General features: G+C 39.0%; 1 protein-coding gene and 1 long non-coding RNA gene across 8 annotated transcripts in view; one reads left to right on the top strand and one right to left on the bottom strand.

Annotated features, from left to right (window-relative positions):
* Positions 1–258: 258 nt before the first annotated feature.
* LOC136631575 (uncharacterized) lies at positions 259–2,586 on the bottom strand. The gene is made up of 2 exons (XR_010793060.1): positions 2,065–2,586; positions 259–397 (listed from the first exon to the last, which is right to left on the bottom strand). It is a non-coding gene; the product is annotated as an uncharacterized lncRNA (long non-coding RNA).
* A 1,682-nt stretch (positions 2,587–4,268) lies between these two features.
* MEIS2 (Meis homeobox 2) overlaps positions 4,269–21,389 on the top strand; it is a 137,603-nt gene continuing 120,482 nt past the window's right edge. The window contains exons 1-6 of one of the 7 annotated variants that reach the window (XM_066608592.1): positions 4,269–5,084; positions 5,927–6,156; positions 6,821–6,962; positions 7,536–7,586; positions 8,019–8,069; positions 9,726–9,875. In XM_066608592.1, coding sequence (XP_066464689.1) covers positions 5,073–5,084; positions 5,927–6,156; positions 6,821–6,962; positions 7,536–7,586; positions 8,019–8,069; positions 9,726–9,875 — 636 coding nt within the window. In that variant the 5' untranslated portion in view covers positions 4,269–5,072. Of the gene's footprint in view, positions 5,085–5,270; positions 5,584–5,926; positions 6,157–6,820; positions 6,963–7,535; positions 7,587–8,018; positions 8,070–9,725; positions 9,876–21,389 lie in introns of those variants that run through there. The other 6 variants (XM_066608594.1, XM_066608593.1, XM_066608589.1 and 3 more) reach the window with 6 other exon arrangements.

Here is a 21,389-nt window from a genome sequence, read left to right as displayed (position 1 = left end):
TCTGAACGAGACCCCCATACCCCAAATCTATCAAGGTCACGGAGAGGTCACATGGACTTTGGAGGGAAATAAAATACTCACAAAAAAACAAACCAAATTGACAGTGTTTAGAGAGGCACAGAGTGATGAGGGGGCAGGGAGAGGCATAGTATACATATATGTATATACTGTGCAGCCCACCTACTTTATACAATGTTCATGTTATCTTATGTCCTGCAGAAATACAGAACAGCTGAGAAAATAGCTAATTAGACATAAAAAATCTGATCATTTATTTTAAGACAGAATAAAATTCTAGAACGAATCAAACACTTGAGACCTGATAAAGGCATGTAAGGGTCCGGCAGTCTTGTGGATGGACTTTCCACCATACAATCTATTGTAATCCAACAAACTCCTGCAAAGTGACAAACAAGATGGTTATTACAGAGGAGGCAAGTGATCCCTGTTACAAGAGGATATGGAAGGTGTCGGCTGATACCTGCACATAAGAGTTTGGACCTCAGAAATTAGCGCCTCATCTTATTCCTTTTCTTGTAAGGTGGATCTTGTGATATAAAGCTAATGCTCAGCTGCGGCAGTCAGGGGGTGATATTCATGCCCTGCTGCAATTGTCCTGAGCGCTGCTCAAAAGGAAGATCTGAGCTGTTTGCATTGTTTTAGTGTTCTCCTAATGAATCTCCACACAGCTGGACCCCTCACTCCGGGCAATGAGAGCTCTCACCCCAAAGTGACCTCAGCCCTGCTCCCACTACTGATAGCTTACCGGCTGCTAAAGCCATTTGCTGGCGAGGAAAGCAAGGCAGGCACTTAGCCTGCTAAATCTTACAAACATATATATTATGCTTACAAGATAATTGAAATATTAATTGAATTTTTATATATATATATATATATATATATATATATATATATATATATATATACATACATACACATATATACACATATTATTTATATTTTTTGCCTGCGGTGTCCACGATCTGTACATCTCTGTCGGTGACCTTCTTTTTCTTGCTAGCATACACGAGTGGGAGAAGCAGTCAAATAATATTTTCTTGGACATCCCTGAGGTTTAATCGCTTCTGCAAATTTATGAAGTCTTGCTTACCTTTCTAAAGAATATGTCAGGATAAAGGATCAATGTGGGTAGAAGCTCCTCACATTCTTCTCTTACATTCTACAATTTGTTCTTGCTCCTCCGCACTTTACTATTTAGTTTCTTTCCCCTCCATCTGTAATCAGCTTTTTTATAAGTAGTTATTTGTGTGTAACACTTTAAATTAGATATTACTGTTAATTGTATGGTTAATAGGGGATAGTTTGGAATGCATACATTGGGCTTGTGCTTGTACATGTAAAGATACCGCAAATGGAGCGCAAAATAATGCGGGATTTTTTTAATTGGGCTAGGTGGGATGACACACAAAAATATAGATAGATAGATAGATAGATAGATTAGATAGACAATAGCTAGATAGATATTACTAGACAGATAATACATGAATAATTTATACTACATATATCATTTATATTAGCGATAATAGCGATAGAATATGTCATCATAACGAGATATTAGATATTAATAGACCTATAGATAAATAATGGACAGATCAATCTTTACACGCATAGCCAGGTACATACAAGCGCTGCATGCAGGTGTCGGCAAAACTACATCTGTATAGCTTACTTAAAAGTCTGAGGTGAAAACTCGAGAGAAGAAAATCGAGAAATTACCCCACTGTTAGAACATATTATGTGAATATGTCGATATGTCGTATAATGTGGATGTTTGAATATATACATACATAAGGGCTATATGTACATGTAGCGTGTGGCGTTTGTGCATGCTACATGGAAGTTTATATGTAGTTTATATGTAGCATGTCTGCAGCGTGTGTACATAGCATGCATGTGGAGGTATGTTATCACACATAATCTATATATATATATATATATATATATATATATATATATATATATATATATACACACACACACATAGCTGGTGTTCAGTGCGTGTATTAACCCATACGGGTCAGTGATTTTAGCAAATGCACTCACCTTTCTTCAAGTTCTAGTCACAAGCTGAGAGTCTGCTGCAGAGTAAGTACTGATCCCCATGTGCTGAGGTGTAATTACTGCCTATGACCCGACTTCCCTACAGAAGACCCCCATCATTTGTGGCTGCCTGCAGGGTCTTTGTCCCGGGCCCCTCACTAAAGGGACTACAGCTCCAGCCCCAAATGTCCGAGAAGAAAGCAATGCAACAACTGTCCATTGAGTGCTATTTGCTCCCCTTCCACTATCTTCCTCTCTTTCTGTCTGTCAGGATTTTCCGTAGACATCTATGTTATGGAAGCTTCACTCAGTGCAGCCCGTCTTAACCCTTCACCTACCGGAGTCCAGTAGGCTACCTCTATATATGCAGGCAATGCACCTATTAATGAGTGAGCAGCACACAAAATCCATCCTTATCACCATCCTGCTAGGAGAAAGCACATTAACACTGCAGGAGAAAATTAACCTCTTCATTGCTGGGGCATCCAGGAAGTAAAATTCGGTCATTAACTAAGATTCCTAATTCTTTTCTACTTTCTGGAGCTGCTGTGATCATGAGATGGGGCATAAGAGGAGCCATCACTAAACAATCTAAAGACAGCCCCCTGCCCCCCTTATACAAAAAAAAAAAACTTCAGGCTTCGGCCATGATTGATGGGCTCCAGGACTTGTGGTAATTGACTGTTCTGAGGTCTAAAGCAAGTTTCACTTGCAGCAAAGGGATTGGACAACAAGACAAAAACGAGAGAGGCATTTTCTTCCCCCTCCTCTCCCTGAGAAGCTCTTGGTGTTTTTGCTTCTCTTGGAAAAGATCGTTTGGTGCTAGGGGGTGCAGCATTTTCCTTCATTTAGTAAATAGCCCTGGTGTAATTAGCACTGCCATTAGGAAGTATTACTGTGCTAATACCTGAGCACACAGCCCACAGTCACACTACATAGCGCAGGGACAACATGGTTAGCACTCTCTAGGACTCTTCAAGTTACTCTTTTATAGTGTTTCACCAATTCCCAGTTACTAAAATGGCACAGACAGAATCCTTATTAAAGTTGAGAACAATACTTTTTGGGTGACCCCAAACCTTAAAGGACACTTAACATGTTCTGTGCAGCTGAATGTAAACTATTGCTCTCAGTAATAGGCAATTTCAGCAGAAGGAAAATGACTACCCCATGATTACTATTACGTATTTCCAGGTCTCAAACCTCCAGAAACATTTGCATATGATATTAGATGCTTTTTGCATTTTAAACAGGGTTGGCTGCCCTAAATATATGCATCCCCTTTATGAGGCTTAGGACGGGACATGTTACCAAATCAATCCCTTGCATATGAATCTGTCAACAGAAATTATATAACTATAGCAGTTTACTCTTTACTGTAGAAGCAGGATACACTGTAATGCATGCTAAAGTTATGTGCAAGATACACTGTAATGCATGCCCGTGTTATAGGGAGTTGCAGAATGCACTGTAATGCATGCCCATGTCAAGTGAGACTAGCATTTACTGTAACGCATGGCCATGTTATGTGGGATTGCTTGCAGAATACAATGTAATGAATGCCCATGTCCTGTGGAATTGCAGGATATACTGTAATGCATGCCCATGTCATGTGAGATGTACGTGTAATGCAGGATTGCTTGCACGATACACTGTAATGCATGCCCATGTTATGTGGAATAACAGGATGCACTGAATGCATGCCCATGTTATGTGAGGTTGCAGCATACACTGTAATGCATGCCCATGTTATGTGGGATTGCAGGAGATACTGTAATGCATGCCCGTGTTATGTGAGATTGCAGAATACATTGTAATGCATGCCCATGTTATGTGCAATTACAGCGCTGACAATAGCTATAAGATTGTATAATAAGTACATAGTGCTGCAATGCAATGGCTTTTGATTGCAAGAGAAGTCATCATCACATCAGTGTGTCTGGCTTCTGGTCACTGATGTAGATGCAGGATGCCAATCTATGGGGCAAAGGATTGTTGTGGAATGAGCCTGTGACTGGTAGGATGGTGAAAGGATCAGTAGAGTAAGGAAGGATCTTGAGTCAGTAGCCTCTCCCCTTCCCTGCCTCCCAGCACTCCTGATTGCACGCCAGGCATTGCATTACCTCCTAGTCTCTGCCTCCCTCCATGTGTCTGTGTCGTGTAGGACTGGCTCTGGCTCCCTCTGCTTCCGGGTCCCGTCATTTTTTCATTCTCCCGCCGATCAGCTCAACAAAACTGAGTCTCTTGTATAAGCCAGCAGCAGCCAACCTGCCAGCAGTCACTCATCTGCCAGTGCCAGGCTGCAAAATCCCACCTCATCCACCCAGCTCAGCTCCTCACTCCCTGCACAAGGAAGCACTTTGCTCTTTTTATTGCTATTTTTTTCTTACCAAATTTTATATTTATTTGCATTTTTTGGATTTTTTTTTCATCATCTGGATCTTGATTTTGTCATTGGAAAAAAAATAAATAAAAGAGACAGAGATCTATAGGGAGCTGTCAGGAGGAGTTACGAAGAGATAGCAGAGAGAGGGAGAAGGGGCTGGAAGATCTGCTGCTCAAGTTGAATCTTCATCACTCTCATCATCATCATCTTCCTCCTCCTCTCCTGCCACCATCCCTCATTCAGCACCTTGACATGCTCTGCCTCTGATTGACATCTCAAGTGGCTGAGCGCCATGAGAATCCCCAGCCTTGGTCCATGTGGCTCTGCTCAGGGCCGACACTAGAGCTCACCTGGAAGATTTAACCATAAATTGCAAGAAGAAAATAAAACAAGAAAACAATCATTAAGGAGCAAATTTCCTTCGTCAAGCCTGGCACCTTTGTGTTCAGCATGAGTGTATGATTGGCATCCTAGTGGAAGAAGCTTTCCTGGATAGCACATACATTTTGGTTCTTTCACCTTTGCCCCTTGTTCCCTTTCCATCAGCCCAGAACAAGGACAGCCTGAGATTCTGGCAGGAGGGCTGAGGATACACTCAATATAGGGCGCACTGAGGAGTTTATTGATGGCGCAAAGGGTAGGTGGCAATGTCCTGAGCATGGCATGGAGTGACCAGGGTGGGGGAAGCAGTTTAGGATTCAGTGTGTGTATATGGGTGTTAATATTAAAGAATGGATGTGAGTGATCAGGGCTTTGTGTGTTGTGTCTCCTCTGCACGCCTCACTCTCTGACACTCTCTCTTGCACTCTCTCTCTCTGACACACACCTCTCTCTCTCTTCCTCTCTCTCTCTCTGTTTCTCTCTTTCAGTAGTCAGTCTCCTCTCTCCCACTGCCCTGCTTCCTACTTCTCTCAACATATTTCCTCTTTTTCCTTATCGATAATAGTCTTTGATATTTTTTCCTCCTTCTACTATTTTCTCTCTTAGACATTGCACTTTCTTATTCTTATTTTTGGGGGGGATTTTATATTTTTGGATGAGCAGTAAAGACCCCGCACACGCCTCAATGTTCCTGGTAACTCCTTGTGCAACTCCACCGATTTATTTTTTCTATGGACTCCTTAAGAATTTTTCCTGTAAATTATTTTTTTTACTTTACTACATTTATTCTATTTATTTTAATGTTAGTTTTTTTTTCTTTTATCTGCATTATTTCATAGATCTATTTATTTCTACACTGCATGTATTATCTGAAATATTTTATTTTATGTGTATTATTTAATTTCTAGTTTATCATTATCATTATTTTATTTAGCTGTCTTTATATTACATATATTTTTACATGGCTTTATTCATTTCTTCCATCTATCAGGCCTTTACTACATTTTATATTCTGTCTCTCCCCCACACATTCTGTTTCTCTCTTGTTTTGCTTTATAAAAATGCCTCTCTTTTAATTCCCTCTTTTCTCCCTGGCAGTACGATGAGTTACCGCACTATGCCATGGATGGAGTGGGGGTGCCAACTTCTATGTATGGTGACCCACATGCCCCTCGACCTATCCCACCGGTACACCACTTAAACCATGGACCCCCTTTACATGCCAGCCAGCATTATGGAACTCATGCCCCTCATCCAAATGTTATGCCCACCAGCATGGGATCTGCTGTGAACGATGCCCTCAAACGGGATAAAGATGCCATTTATGGGTAGGTACTTGATTAGATGGCATGTTTATGTCTACAAACTGGATGGCTATCTGGAAATCAGAGGAATAACAGTTGTTAGATCCTCATTACTCTCTGCACCCCTATGCAAAGCATAGAGGCTGCTCTAGTATTTTACACCAACATAGGAGATAAACATCTCCTAAATGAAATCACAGGGTGATAACACACGTAGGAACAGCAGGATTTTCAGGTTTACAGTGTGGAAAGTGCAGGGATCCCGGGCCTGACTGCTTCATCCGCGATATCCAGCGCCGTAACTGTAGCTTCATTAACACACCAGAGCTAATACCAAGCAATTAAGGATTAAAGCAGCAAATAAAGAGCGGATTAAAAATCAAGCTTGTTGCTATGAACAGCAAACTGCATCCCCCCTAAGTAATTGTGGGTTATACCAATATTTACATTTTAGCCATTTCCACCTGTTTTTATAGTTTATTATACCTTTGTTTTGCTGTTGAATGATTGTTTCTAGTTTATAGAATTTTACACTTTATATCTATTTCACAGTGTTTGGAAATACAATACTGAGTTTGCCGTGATTTTCAATAATTATATTATTATTGTGCTATTTTATGTTTTTGGATAATAGTATTAGGTACTCCTGTATTGATGCTGTTCTCTGCTTGTATTGGGGGCCCCGAAGACACCCCCTCTTCCCTCTTCTAGCCCTGGTCTTTGAGAAGTGTGAGTTGGCGACGTGTACCCCCCGGGAGCCCGGAGTCGCAGGAGGGGATGTTTGTTCCTCGGACTCGTTTAACGAAGACATCGCTGTATTTGCAAAACAGGTCATTATGTCCTGCACCCCTATATATTAGTCGAACCCTGCAACACCCGGGCCCTGTCTGATATACTGTATAGTCTTCACTGAGCCCACCAGATATTTGCTTTACAGCTACTGAACTACTGACATGTGCACAATTGTGCAAAACTAGAATAGCACTGCACAACACCAGGGACATTTCTACTATTGTGCAATTAAAAAAAGCGTGTTCATACAGCGTTCAGTACATATATATATAAAATGTATGACGGTGCGGGTGGATATATACGCTGGCGTGTACATCATTTGTGGCTATATATAGATATATAAATATATATCTATACATAGACATATATATATATATATATATATATATATATATATATATATATATATATATATATATATATATATATATTCCATACAATTGTACACACTCCACATACACAAATTATATATATATATATATATATATATATATATATATATATATATTGCTTATTGCCAAACCTCTATAGTTTGTTGCTGAAGAACACTGTATTTGCATCGTCTTCTACCCAGGGGTATGTGAGCACTGATCAGTGTCCTGTCCCCGCAGGTTCGTGCAGAGAAGCCCCTTTTCTCCTCCAACCCCGAGCTGGACAATCTGGTGAGTATTTCTCCTAAACAGAATTTGAAGAATTTTTAGTAAACTTGAGAAGCGATGCGGGAATGTAATAACCAGCAGTGACTATACAGGACAGTAGTGTCTGCACTATGTACACATGACAGTGTCATTCAGTGTCACCTGTGGAGCCCTTTGGTTTGGGGATTGTTATTACCACTGAATAGAAGGGCACTGATGAGAAATCGCAGGATTACACTTGATCAGAGCGACTCAACCGTGACCGAGGAATAAACTAAAATGCTGGATAATTAGGATTGGTATTGACAAGGACAGGGGAGGGGGGATCGGAGCTGAGCTCATATATGGACGATATCGGTGCAATCTTGTATGCTATGATAAAGACGAGAAATGAGAATATATTAACATAAAATCTCCTACTGATGATGATAATGATTGCTGCCGCCTTTATCGCAGATGATCCAGGCGATCCAGGTCCTGCGGTTTCATCTCTTGGAATTAGAAAAGGTAAATGTATTAATCTGAATTCATCTGACAATCGTCTTTGTTAGTTAATGGCCTTCACGGGCGGTGCTGTCAGGAATATACTGATATATGTGATTAGAGATATATATATATATATATATATATATATATATATATATATATGCCCATAAATTGTGTATATAGAACTGTGCTGTATATGTATAATGTGTAGTGCACTGTATAGTATCGCAGGGCTTTTGTGTTTTCTCCCTTTTTGTCTCTTCTCCTCTGCGCCATCTCCGCCGTCGGGTTCAATTATGCGAATTTCATGTGGAAATGTAATTGAGCGGAGCTAATTCGCAGCTAAAGCTAATTTGTAATGCAGTATCTGTGAGCGGAAAATGTCGCCAGTGAGTAGCCGGAGAAGTGCTCCCAGGAGCCGCTGAGGAGCTCACATGCCCAGGAGGTGAAGCTGGACCCGGGATATCCAACATTTTTCTTGGGAGTCATTTCTACCATAGAGAGTCCGGACTCTGGAATATATTTCACATTGGACTGTATGATGATGAGACTCCGAATGTGCCCAGTGCCCGCGGTCTATAGGAAGGGTGGGCTCTGGTCTTCATGAATTGCCCTCATTCCACCAAGTGCCACCATAGTTCACTTCACCACCCTATTCACTCCACCTGCTCACGCTGCTGATGGTTTCAGTTCTCCTCTTACTTTTTACATCGATTTTCTCTGCTTTATCCTTATGTCTTACTTTTTCGATTGACATCTACTTGTTCCCCTCTCATACTCCCCAACTCTTCTAACCCTCTTATTTCCAAAACTCACACTCTCTTCTTCCTTAACCCTAAGCTTCTTTTCCTCATCTCTCTTCTCCTGCACTAGTCTAATTTTTTCTTCTCCCTCAATTTTTTTTCACTTCTCACTTTATTTCTTCGTCATCTCTCATCTTTTCCCCTCCTATCTATCCCTTCTCTTCCAGGTCTTTTCTTTTCCCTTCTACCCCTCTTATATTTAGAACTCACATTCTCTTCTTTCTTAGCCTTCAGCTTCTTCTCCTCCTCATTTCCCTTCTCTTCATTCTTCTTCCTCACGTCTCTCATTTTCCTTTTCTTCTCCTCATCTCTCTTCATTGTCTTCCACTCTTCTCATTTTATTTCTTCTTCATCTCGCATCTTTCTTGTCTCTCAACTCTTTCTCTCCACTACCCCCTTATTTTTAGAACTCACCTTGTCTTCTTTCTTAACCTTCATCTTCTCCCCATCTCCCTTCTTTACCTCTCACTTTATTTCTTCTAGTACCTCTTCTCATCTTCCTCCCTCTTGTTCATTCTTTATATCTCAGTCCTTTCTTTCTTTCCTATACCCTTCTTATTTTTACAACTCACATTCTCTTCTTTCTTAACCTCCAGCTTCTTCTCCCCAAATCCCTTCATCACTTCTCATTTCTTCTTTTTTTCCCACCTTCTTCCCTCCTATCTCTTCCTTCTCCCTCAGCCTTTTCCTTTTCTTCTCTCCCCCTCTCTACTTGTTGCTGCTTGGGTCTCCAGAGAATAATATCTGCTGCTGCAATTTCTTTATTGTTTCCTTGCCTGCAACTATTACAGTCTTAATGATAGTTAGTCTTGGAGGACACCAGCTTGTTACTCTGTACTCCACCATAACACAGCCGGCCTCTCCCCCTCCCCAGGTCCATGAATTGTGTGATAATTTCTGCCATCGATACATCAGCTGTTTGAAAGGAAAAATGCCCATAGATTTAGTGATTGATGAGAGGGATGCAAGCTCCAAGTCCGACCATGAAGAACTTTCTGGATCCTCCACAAACCTTGCAGACCATGTGAGTCCAGTTTACTATTATATATGTTATTCTGCATGTAACTATTAGAAATGTGTATTTTGTATGTCTCCTGTTGTTATATGACCCCCTTCCTAAAGGGGTAGAGGTCTTTGCAGTTGTGTCATTGCTGTGGATGTATTGAGGAAGCCCTCATGCACTGAAATGTCCCATTCTGGTAGCCTGTGGACTGTATATGACATGTGCTTATGGCTATTTGACCTCTATATGGCTATGTATTTTGTATATATTTGTGTAGAGTTGAACAGTGTAGACTTGTATCATTCAGACTTGCAGAGTCCTTCTGTGTAGAGTTGTAGTGCTGAAGATGTATATTTTATTTCTATATCTTTTATGTGAGGTTTTCTTTTTATTGGGCACAAGTTACAAGCCAAGTAGACGCCTGGAGCCCCATCTTGTAAAGGCTCGTAACCTTTAATGAACCAATAATTGACTTTCTATTAAGGAGAGCTGGAGAGAATTATTAACAGCAGTATTACAGGTTACGCATTGATTTCTAACACTTTAATAATTTGCCGCATTAGAATGAGGCTTTTTTTATTGAAGGCCTGACACAAGTAAGCTGGTGTGATAGAGCTTCAAGTTTGTGCTAATGGACATCTGAGGTGATTGTGTTGCCATGGTTGTTGTTGTAGTTTATTGTTGTTGTCTGGGGTGTTATTGCTCATGTAGTCTACCACGTGATCCGCACTGTTTAATCCTACTCATTTGTGCTGACTATATTTAGAGAGTTAACTGATTTATAGCCCAGAAATGTGCAGCTATTTTGAACTCACTAACATTAGCCTAGGCCTTATATTAACTATAGCATAGACAACCATGGTGGCCTGCAAATTCTGAGCAGTTACTTTGGACTCCATGTATAGTGTACTGTATATTACACACCATGGCGTTCTTGTGCATTTTGTGGCTTACTGCATAAGCAGTATACAGTGTGAATCCTTAGTGCATTCTCTGGTCTGTTTCAGCCAAGTCTTCCACGTCTAGTGTATTAGTTGCCAAATGTTTGAGGATTTAGGAAGGGATGAACAATAGACAGGATCTGTATATATATTCTGCTGTACATGTATACATCCCCCACTCCTGTGTAAAGTCCAGCTTCCTTTCCCAGTGTAGTCTGAGAGCTGGTGTCCCTCTCAGTGGATTACACACCCGGCCTGTTAAGGGTCTAACAGATGGCAACAGCTAAAGCCAATTTACTCTGCTCCCTGGTAATAAGGGACCTTTTATAGTCCATATTAGCTGCAGGATTTAGGTGACCAGGTCATTCACAAATTCAACTTTTTATTTTTTTTTCAGTATGTGATCGGTAGGCTAGACATGTAGTAAAACTAATGATTGGATCTATCATAATATAGAAAGAAAACAACTTATGATTAAACTTTTTCTTTTTTTTTACTTTTGATGTTTCAGTTTACATTACATTATAATTTGTCCCCAGATGCACAAAAACACTAATTTTGTTTGTTTAGAAAAATAGATTATTCCATCCTATATCAATATACAAGTAAACTCTAAAGCAAGATTCTTGGAAGAACTGATCATTAAAAAATACAAATTTTTTCTTCTTTATAATAATTTTTTTTATAAATTTCAGAAAATTATCAAATTGGCTTTTGACGTATTTTAATACAAGCCCCGTAGCAGCTTGGTTAGATAAATATTCATTAAGCATAATACTTTTGTGCAAAGAGAATACCGGTCAATAATATATTTTTTTGTGGGGGGAGTGGGTGGGTGGGGGGGGGGGTCCTTATTAAACTGATCATAAATAAATATTTTTTTTCTTTTAAAAAATGTAAGCCATATAAAAAATATTTCTATTATAAAAAATTGTCAAAAACGTAACTTTATATTTACATAAAATTATTGCCTGAGATCAGATAACCCAAAATGACGGTCTAGTTCTATAGTTCCCATTTAGTTAGCATTAAGTTATAGCAGTAGCTGCTAGATTTTGGATTCTTCCACTATCCTATAGTCTTAAATTGTATTACCTTTTTTCTAACCTCCTCTAATAATCTATATTACTTATTATTATTGTCTATATGGTTACCTATAGGAACCCTTCATTTTATGGCTACAAATTATCAGCCACTCCCGTCTTTATTGTTAGCGTAAATGTTGACTTACTTAGTTCCTATGTCTGAAATTAATCACCATACTGCAGCTTCCCTATCATACATTTATGTGATTAGTAAAGCTTGTCCTTACTGATATAACCAGAAACAGACCATGCTGAGATTGGTAAAATCTTTACGCCACATAGTACTTGACACATATGGGGGCATGCTAGACTCAGGCAACTCACAACACAACGTAAGTGCTATTTGAAAAAAGTATGTAAACCTATAAACATACGCTTCAAATAAAAATTGAGAAATGCCGTCTAATCATTGGTTGGGAGGCTATAAAAATCTGCAAATAGAGAAATAGCTGCATGTTCCTCTACTAGCATGTTTGTATATGGCCTAACAGTGCCTAGCATGTCACAACTGTAGTCATGTTATAAAGTATAATTATTGTCACTCATGGTTCTACATAAGTAGTCATTATTGGACCCAAATAACAATTTTAGTCACTTGTTCACACATATTCACAAATGTACTCTTATTATTTGTGGACACTCTCCACTAATGCCAGTCATATACCCACTCTTGGTCTCTTCAAGGGTTTCTTAGCCATTCAGTCACTGTCTGACTCTTCATTGAAGCTGTTACCGTATTAATTGCCTTTAAAACAATGTATTTTAAAGAAATGGGTAACTTACACCTCTTCACTAAAGTATCAAATATTTAAGAAAGGGATTACCATGCAAAATTGATTGCTGAGATAACTGAGGTCTACAAAGCATCAAGCTTCTCGTTCTTTATGTAGAATTATTTGTCAGTCATTTTTGAAATATTATATATTTTTAAGATATTACGCCAGTTCAATGCTTCATTTACATTATTTTTCCTTATTTATATTGTCTTTTATTTTTGAGCTCGAGCTCTTTGAATGCTACACATCATGTATTTGCCTCATTATGGTTCACATCACAATGCCTTGAAATGCACAGTGCTTATTAAATCCGCATACCTTGCAAAGTTATGCGTGATATTCTTTTATGCAAATGCCTTGTTTCACACAAATTATATAGTCATAGGCCAACCCGGGTTCACTGTGAGCCCTACTATGCTTTGCCATGCTTTATTCTGGTTGAGGGTGCTGAGACTTGCAGTTCCACAACAGATTGACAGCTACAGATTGCAACAGTGCATTCTATTACATGGTAGCTCATTCACTGCATTCATTATTCTACTTCATACAAAGCTGATAGGTGTTTATACAGTCTATGTCAGTTTTCTGCTGTCAGTTTTGCCCTGGGTGTGGCATTATGAAAGGTGAATTTTCTCTGGTGAACAATGTAATAATTGCTTGGCATTTGAAAACTTTTTGTGTTGCATTTTGTGTTGAATTTGCAGTAAAGATTACTGCAGAATTTTTGTCTTTTCATAAACACATTTTTTATTACATGATATCTCTCACGAATATGTAGTAAGTCTTGTAATGTAGTATGTCTTATTACTAAGTGCAGTTTGGGCTCGTATCATTGTAAAATGGCTTCATTCTGATGATGAGGATGATATGTCTTCCTTCTTTCTTGGAGGTGAAGTGAGGTCAGTAGGACCTGATCATTGATATAGATAATGAGAGGATCTCTATAGATCCAAATCATGAAGCAATAGAAGCATGAAGTAGAAAGAACAAGGCTCGTGATTTGTACAGTAACTTCAAGGCCGCAGGGTCTCATGGTTTGGCCATGTTCTGTACCATATAGTGGTACTAAGATGATGCTGAATTATCACTTGGGCTGAGGTTCTTCGGTAATGACTTGGTATAACCATTGTTGTGAGTAACTTTAGTAATAGTTTGTGCTCCATTCTCAATATTTTTTTTTTTTGGGGGGGGGGGGGATTTTCATAACTGGTTTCGCCTTAAGTTCGCTTCTACAAATCCGAGAGTAAAGCAATAATTAAATACATAAATTTATTCTGTCTTTCTGATAGCTACAAATGTAGCCAACCATTCCATAATTACAAAACACTTTTATGTAAGAGTTATGGGCCCTATGAAAGAAAGGAACTTTTAAAGAAGTTTCAAGTTTGTTAAAGATCCATTAACAATGTCAAGATTTTTACATTTTTCTATATTATCCTCATTTCCACCTCCCATGCACCTTATTACAGTAATACTCCCCTTCTAGCGCATTGCATTTTTTCCTATCACTTGAGTGGGGTCTCTACATACGCACATATATAATAACCCTACAACGTCATTTCAAACTTTTAAAAAATATTTTCCCTTTTTCTTATTTCGATGTCTGTCTAACGTTCTCTACACTGGTATGTACTAGAGTCTTTAATAAACAGTGCGAGGGAATTTTGACTTCTGTGAGTTTGGCCTATATTCTACATGTTAGAAATTACATCAAGGAAGCCCAACACTGAACACTTAATATTTTGCTGCAGTTTAATATTTCTGTATACAAATAGACTTTATGTAAACTTTGAAAACCCAACAAAAAGTGGGTGCTAAGATCCAAAATGTTAAGACCATGGTGGAAGATATATTGATGATGTATGTGCCCAGGAAGATTGATTTGCCTGATTACTTATTTTTTTTCTGCATAAAAGGTACACAAGCTCAACCGTCAGGTACTCAGTATAAAATATTGGGCCAGCTCTTATACGGAATTTGCTTTCTTCAATGCTTTTTTGATAGACAAAAACTTTAGTTTTGAATGAATGGTAAATAATATTTTTATCCTTTATTAAAGGGATTTTAAAGCATACTGGGATTTTTTTCAATTAAACCACAGCATGCTTTATGTAGGGTATTTTGGGGCCAGATTCTAGCATTTTTATATAAAAATGCATGCACAAACATATTAAATGCGGATGTGGGACAATAATAGCAACCAAGAGAAAAAGAAAGCATAATAAACATTAGGCTTTTGCTGTGGTTCCCAACCGCACCACTATCGCCCTGGGCTCATCTATGGCCCCACTGAGGTTACATTGAAAAGCTTCTCCTCTTGACTCCTTAAACGTTCCATGAGATCCTTAGATTTGAATGAACTCTGAATAAATATTATTATTGTCCTAATTTATAGATTTCCTTTGAGTAATAAGTCATAGATCACATGTAGATCTGGGCCAAAGAACCAAACGTCTATTGAAGCCAGTTAGTTTGTAACTGTCTGTTCTCAAAGTGCTTTTATATCTTCCTATTTACATGGTGTGGTGCCACTACACAGCTCTGGACACTTGAGGGCCTTACCTTGCCTCCCTCTGGGCTCAAGCTGTAGTTACTATGGGCTCTATGCCCCCCTTACCTCTTCCCCTGTATGGGCATTGTCTCTGTGTGTTTGGTACTGTCAGACAAGTTTATTCAGGTGCAGAATGGTGGTCATAAAAATACTCATAGTTTACAGTCCAAAAACCCTCAAAGTTTACATAATAGTTTAAAAAGAACAAGAACACATTATTAAGCCACATTAATCTAATATTACACAGTGTTCTTTAGAATTTACATTTTTTCTCAAGTGTAAACTTTTGAAACCTCTTTAATAATGTAAATAGAACTTTTTTCCTTTTGCATCCATAGACTGTAAATTAAGTTGTCAGGATTCTGGAAAGTATTTGGTGTTATAATGGCACCTGTAAAAATATGAAGGTGGGGGGTGGTATTAAATTTTTTTTTCTGGGCGTCAATTATTAGTACTTTTTTTGCCTGAGAAGAGGGTGTAGATTTGTGTTAGCTGTGTGGCGTATATGTTGCCGTATATGCCATTTGTGACACCACTCATAAATGCTATTTCTCATCTAGTTTACTGAAATTATCAAATCAACATATACATTTTATTAGACATAATACAAGCACATTTCACACCACAGACCTGTTTTACACATGTACCTCACAGTCATTTATTGAGTTGTAGTATGACTCAAGCCCCTGTCTGTATATATATATTATATATATATATAACACTGGCCTAACTATAGGGGATGCAGGGGATGCGGTTGCACCCGGGCTCAGAAGCTTAGGGGCCCATAAGGCCTCTCCTCTTCATATAGGGAGCCCAGTACTATGAATAAAGCATTATAGTTGGGGGCCCTGTTACAGATTTTGCTTTGGGGCCCAGGAGCTTCACGTTACACCTCTGTATATATATTCATATTCTATAAGGCTGACTGATAATTAGAACCTTGTGGTAATCTTTTCTGAGGTAAATGGTGAACTTGTTATATTGAGCGATACATTGTGCTTGCTTTTCATAATAATACCTATCATACTAAATTTATAACAAGAGGCCATTTATTAAACCCTATTAAGGTAATACTTCATTACAGTAGATATAAAATATATTAACCTCTCATAACAGTGATATATTAGGGCAAGCATGACTTGCAAGAGTAATCCAGATAGAAGGGCTTCATTTCACCATGTTATAGCACCGTACCCTTATAAATCGTAGCCTGACTTTACGTAGAATATTTGTATTTAACTTTGGAAAGTTTCCCTATAGATATTAACTACATAATATAATTATCTGTATTGTGTGTGGCATTGTTGTGGTTCCCTTGCTCTCTTCACTGATTGCATTGGCAAAAGTATATTGTTGACTGTGCTTGAGATATTAATTCATTTATTTGTTGTTATTGTGCTGTGCTATATAGTGAATTGTATTTTATCCACATTGTTCTGGCTTATAACATACAGGGACTTGAGATCGATCATGGCACACTATAGATATTGTGTGACTGTGTCAGCAAATATGATGTACAAGGCAAGCTCCATATTTATGAATGCATTGCGATTGTTTTACGAACGTCTCTATCAGTTTTTTGTGGCTTTTTTATAGTTTGACAAGACAGTTGCAGTATTGCCACTTATATGCCATCCAGTTATGCTATATACAATATATCGTCATAACAGGCTAGTAAATACGTTACCCTACAGACCAAGTCATGAAATGTTTATGAAGAGCAGTGTGACTCTTTTTTCACTGTTTTCTTTTGTTTTAGTTTGTTTTCCTTTTTGGGTCATTTTGGGAAACAAAGTTTGAATGATCATTTGGATTTATGATCCTTGTTGTAAAAGAATATTAAATTTGATATACATCTATTTTTGGGTCCTATTTAATACAATGATTTCTACATTCAGCTCAGGTAAACTGCCAATAATGCTCAACTTTTGGCAGGTAGAGCAACATGGGAATTTAGTGCGATGGCTATAGTGTGCATTGTCCCACACTCCTGCACCAACGTCTGGTAGTTTTTTGGTCTGCTAAAGTTGTTGAAGGAAGTACAAAAGCATACATTTACGCATTGCAATTTTTTTTACATATGTTATGTAAACATATTTTATAGTTCAATTATGGATGTAAACAGATAAAAATGGATTTTGATACACTCTTTATTAACTCCTAGCATTAAATCCTATATGCCTACTTAAACGCATGTAAACGCAATAAAAAAAGACACAAAAGACCTGCAGTAAACCCTATGGTCAATGAATTCCTTAATAAACATGGCAGAAAGCAGTACCAGGTCTTACCTGGTGTTGAATTTAGTCCACACTGCATGGCAGATCTATCAAAATGAATCTGGCCTTAAAGGGGTTATTGGATAACATCCCTTTAATAGGGCTGACTGTAGTAAAATAATAAACTAAGCTGTACTTACCCCTCCGCCAACACCAGTCCCGGCATTTGTTGTGACAGTTGCCGTCACTGGAAGTCAGGTGACCACTGCAGAAAATCAGAGGCTGCAGCGCCACTTTCCCAAACCCCTGGCATCATGACGCTCAGAAGATCAGCATTGATACAGGTGAATGAGCGATGATGCTGCAGCCTCTGATGGGCGGCAGCCATCACCAGACTTCCGGTGAGTTGTCACAACAAACAACTCAGTTTATGATTTTACTACAGTCAGACCTATTAAAGGCATGCTGTTTATTAACCATACACCCCCTTTAAAGGGGTTCTCCACTTTGGACAATCCCTACTTATTAGATGTTTCCCATGATATTAAGGGGATCACAAAGTGTCCCTCTTTCAGGCAACCCAGCAATCAGCTGTCATCTGTGGGGAGAACTGGCAGTAGGCATTCAATTCCACTGCAGCGCCACCACAGGAGAAATTAAGCATTACACAGTGCCATTCAAATCAAGGGATAGTCTGTGTAATGCAGGACAGGATAGGTCCTTCAGTGCGAGAGATGTTCTACATAGCTGCTCTGCACTCTGGCCAAGTAATAAGGATTTTCCAAAGGGATCCTCTATCTCAGAATTCTTTAGTAGAGTATATGAAAATGGGTTTTCTAAACTGAGCAACCCATATAAAGTAGGCTTGTATGCTCCACAGATGATCAAATACACTAATAATAGCAAATGCAGGCGAAAAGCGTTAGCGCTGTCCATACTTACCAATAATATCACGTTTGAGCATGAAAGAAGTGACCTGATAGGCCGTGATGGGCAGCACTTATTTGTGTCTACGGATGAGAAGTTGACTTTAGCAACTAATCAGGTCATTGTTTTCATTTTCTAACTTTCTCTTGAAAAATCAAAGCTTAAATCTGATTGGTTGCAACACATCCACCTTTGCCTGTGAACCTGAAGCCCAATATGTGGGAATAGTAAAACCTCAATGAGAAATTACATTGTAACAGACATGATGCATCTGTGTTGGAGACTTATGTTATATACTTCTTCATTTAAATAAGAATGAATGACTTTCTTGTTACCTCCTTTAAATCAGCAAATATAATATTCTAAAACGTGTCCCAAGAGACATCCTAATACACTCTCGTTCTTTATTTTTCTTGTGAAGCTCAGTTTGGTTGTTGTAAAAAATGAGGTCCCCCTCCCTTTCCTGTTTCTTCTTTACAGTCATCCCTTATCTTATTGTACCTCCCCAGCAACGTTCCCTCTCTGCCTCCCCTCCCTGATGCCTCATCTGCTGGAATGTCTCAAGTTCAAAGGTCTAACGCTATGAAATAATATATGTATTTCATAATTCTTTGGATTTGTAGTTATTTGGTATTTCAATTCTGACACCTAAAATTAAAAATAGTCTTCCACTGCTTGTACCGCTTGGTTCAATGGAGGTAATAGTGACATTTAGAAACGGCAGCAGAAAATGCACATATTCAGGGTATATTCATATATGGAAGATTTGTTATGCAGAGTTCTGCAACTGTCCCATTCATCTGAATGGCTGTCCCAGAAATCCATGCAGGTGCGGCAGAAGCAGCCTATTCACATGTATGGGAAATTTCCACTTTCAGGAGCTCCTACAACAAATGTGCTGCTTGTGAACATACCCTAAGGGACCTTTCATGCAAAATGAGATAGACCAAAGGACGTACCACAAGCCGCAGTAAATTCTGCACCAAAATCCGCAGGATTTTGATGCAGAATGGAAAATGGCTTAAAACCTGCCTATATTTCCACATCAAAATCCGCAATTAGACTTGAAAATTTGGGGATGGAGTTCTGCAGCTGCATCCTGTAGTGTAATTCCGCCCCGTGTAAAAGGCTAGATTCACGCGAACGTATTTGCGGCCGAAAAAAATTGCACATGCAGTATGCAAAAATAACGCTGATTGATTTCAATGGGTTCATTCACATGCACATATTTGGCATGTGCAATATGGTTGTGCAAAAAACAAACAACATGTTCCGTTCTCCTGTGCAGGGAAAGTAAACATTATAAACTCATGAAAGTATTGGCCATTTCAATGGCTGACAGCATTGGTGTGTGCCTTTTTGTGCACATACTACTTGCGGGCAAAAAGTATAGTAAAATACGCCAAAGCTCGCACAAATACACAACGTCCATCCTGCAAAAACACACGCAAAAACTCTTACAGTCATGTGAATCCGGCCTAAGGGTGTATTCACATGAGGAACAATCAAGAATCACACATTATGTTCTATGGGAGCCTTAAAAAAACACATTGCAATTGAAATACTATGTGATTTGTATGTGATTTTCATGCAGGTTAATATGGGGGCCACATTAAAAAAGAATCAGGAAGAGCAGAGAAATTTGCAGGATAAAAACACATGACAATAACAAGTAAATCGCATGCAAAACAGTCAGTTTTTCACTGCCCAAAATCTTTTCACAGAACACGGAATATTCCGTAACAGCGTTGTGTAATATGCCATCCCAGTATTCTGCATGGCTAACTGCAGATTTTGATGCAGAATTGCCGGGAGGATTCTGCTATTTTCCGCATTAGCAGTGTGGATTTTGGGGCTGAATATTCCGCAGGAGGGCATATTCCGCAACGCTGTGTGAAAGGTCCCTAATGGCGCCTTCACACAACCGTATGAGTTTATACATTCGCCCATACGCACCATATATTCGCATGAATATATTTTTGCCACAATCGACTCCCGATCTTAATTGGTGTATTTAAAGCCATTCACACGGGGCGCTGCTGCGTGAATGGGAAAAAACACGCTGAAGTGATGGCAACCTACGATTGGATTAAAATAGTCGGAATGACAATTAATGCCTAATTAGAGCAAGCGGTCTTCTTTTCTCAGTGTTGTCCGCAGAGTAATCCCCCCTCCCTTTTTTCCAGCCGCCATAGAAGTCTATGGGAGCTTGCTGCGTATTACAGCCAGAGATAGGTCAAGACTTATCTTTTCAAGCACTGTATAAGAAAGACGACCAAAGTAGATCGAGTAGGTCCTATTTGTCCTTGTGTGAATATTTTGCGCTAGAAAAAAAACGTTCGACTGAATGAAGCAATTGAAATCCAATGCATCGCTTGGTCACATTTTATGCACTGAAATACCTGCGTAAATACGGTTGCCTGAATAAGCCCATAAGGGTGTATTTGCATGGGGCATATTTTCAGCTGCGGAAAATTTGCAAAAAATCTGTGGCTAAATCTATATGTACAACATGCAGATTTGTCATGGATTTTGGTGCAGATTTGCTGTAGATTTCACCCTTTAACTTCAAGGGTGGAAATCTGTGGTGAAAAGCCATTGCATTTTAATTAATAAACTGACTAAAAATCCGCATCACAGGTCAATATACGCTGCAATTAGCTCCGCAGCATGAGGATCTGAATTCGTGAAATTTCATCTATTTTTCGCACATAAATCCATTGCACAATAGGTGCATTGCGCGCCGCACACCTTTATACATAGGGCTTTGCTGCAGTTGCAAGGCTAAAAGACAACAGTATATGTGTGAAGACACCATAAAACCACCTAGCATGCTGGGGGTCGGAGTTTGCAAAGAATCAGTTAAAGATGCTAAAATACAGGAAAGTGGTTCAGTACTGCTGCCTCTACGTGAGTGGATAGTCACTATTGCCATGCTTCCAGAGGCTGTGGTTTGGACATTAATTCATTAGCACAATCCGGGACCTGTTGGAGATTTGTTTAGGGGAGGAATGTAAATAATTCCGGGAGCGCATG

The sequence above is a fragment of the Eleutherodactylus coqui genome, chromosome 6, assembly GCF_035609145.1.
Source record: "Eleutherodactylus coqui strain aEleCoq1 chromosome 6, aEleCoq1.hap1, whole genome shotgun sequence".
Lineage (NCBI taxonomy): Eukaryota > Metazoa > Chordata > Amphibia > Anura > Eleutherodactylidae > Eleutherodactylus > Eleutherodactylus coqui.
The sequence above is the reverse complement of the archived record's forward strand: the minus strand, read 5'-3'. Positions and strand labels throughout refer to the sequence as shown.